The sequence below is a fragment of the Scyliorhinus canicula genome, unplaced genomic scaffold (assembly GCF_902713615.1).
Source record: "Scyliorhinus canicula unplaced genomic scaffold, sScyCan1.1, whole genome shotgun sequence".
In the NCBI taxonomy this organism is placed as follows: Eukaryota; Metazoa; Chordata; class Chondrichthyes; order Carcharhiniformes; family Scyliorhinidae; genus Scyliorhinus; species Scyliorhinus canicula.
Genome location: NW_024055719.1, coordinates 1,266,372 through 1,268,023, shown reverse-complemented (window position 1 = coordinate 1,268,023; position 1,652 = coordinate 1,266,372). Strand labels below are relative to the sequence as shown.

At 44.4% G+C, this 1,652-nt stretch overlaps 1 protein-coding gene across 1 annotated transcript; it reads left to right on the top strand.

Annotated features, from left to right (window-relative positions):
- Nucleotides 1-288: 288 nt before the first annotated feature.
- LOC119960698 (probable G-protein coupled receptor 139) lies at nucleotides 289-1,125 on the top strand. The gene has a single exon (XM_038788312.1). It carries the CDS (start codon nucleotides 289-291, stop codon nucleotides 1,123-1,125), a length of 837 nt encoding a protein of 278 aa, XP_038644240.1.
- The last annotated feature ends 527 nt before the right edge of the window (nucleotides 1,126-1,652 follow it).

Sequence of the window (1,652 nt, the reverse complement as noted above, 5' to 3'; positions counted from 1 at the left end):
CCCCCCATGTCTGCGTGGGTTTCCTCCGGGTGCTGCAATTTCCTCCCACAAGTCCCGATATATCTGCCTGTTACATCTGAATTTGACTTTCTGATTGTTCTCTCTGTGTACCGAAACATGTGGCGACTTCCAAAGTAACCTCATCGCAGTGTTAATGTGCGCATGCTTGTGACATTATTATTATGACTGGTATCTATTCTACTTCTCACAGTGAACATCGTTACAATCGTAATCCTCTCTTTCAAAAATTGTGGCCTCTCCAAATGCATCACCCTCTATCTGGTGGCTATGGCGGCAGCCGATCTCATGGTTATTGTCTGGAATGTAATATTACATCGCATTGCAACATTATATTGGAAAAACACATTCCTGCTCCACACTCCCGTTTGCAGATTCATTCTCTTCATGTCTCCCGCTGCAATCGACATTTCTGTTTGGTTGACTGTCTCTTTTACCTTTGATCGCCTGGTGGCCATTTGCTGTCAGAAGCTGAAAACCAAATACTGCACCGAGAAAACTGCTGTTGTTGTCATCACCACTGTGAGCTCGCTGCTCTGCTTGAAGAACATTCCCTGGCCCTTCCTGTATTCCTCTTATTACTACTGGATGCAGTTAGGGTGCAAGCTGTCCACAAATTTTTTCTTTGATCCGATTTGGATAGCATTTTCTTGGATTGAGCAGCTGCTAACCCCAGTGATTCCATTCTTTCTGATTTTGTTATTTAATATTGTCACCATCAGACGCATTTTAATAGCCAGTCGCGGCCGAATGAGCCTCCGGAAGCACAGCAGTGACAGGAATGAAAAGGATGCTGAGCTGATGAACCGGAGACGATCCATTGTTTTACTCTTTGCAATATCCAGTAGTTTTATCCTACTCTGGATAACGACAGTTATATATTTCATATACGTTAGAATTACGGCGGCCTTCATGAGAAGATACCAATATACTCCCTTTCCTAACTTTCAAGAGGCTGGGATTATGCTGCAGCTTCTGAGCTCCTGCACCAACACAGCTATTTACACAATAACCCAGAGAAAATTCAGAAACCTGCTGCTCAGTTCGATCAAATATCCCTTTACACTGTTAGGGAAATTAGTGAAATTTGGAGGAAAACATTACTGAAGACGGGACTCCCATTCTCCTTGTCCCATTTCAAGTTGATTACAATTATCACCCAATATTACTAAATCCAATCAGCAGATCAAATAATTTTTACTTTTAGAACCAGCTATTTGTTGTAAAATTAACCAGCAGTAAATTGACCAACATCTGCAATCCAATGACAGCACTGGATTTACTCGGAGCAGCACAGTAGCATGGTGGTTAGCATAAAAGCTTCACAGCTCCAAGGTCCCAGGTTCGATTCCCGGCTGGGTCACTGTCTGTGCGGAGTCTGCACGTCCTACCCGTGTGTGCGTGGGTTTCCTCCGGGTGCTCCGGTTTCCTCCCACGGTCCAAAGATGTGCGGGTTAGGTGGATTGGCCATGCTAAATTGCCCGTAGTGTCCTAAAAATTAAGGTTAAAGGGGGGTTGTTGGGTTACGGGTATAGGGTGGATACGTGGGTTTCAGTAGGGTGATAATTGCTCGGCACAACATCGAGGGCCGAAGGGCCTTTTCTGTGCTGTACTGTTCTATGTTATATGTTCTA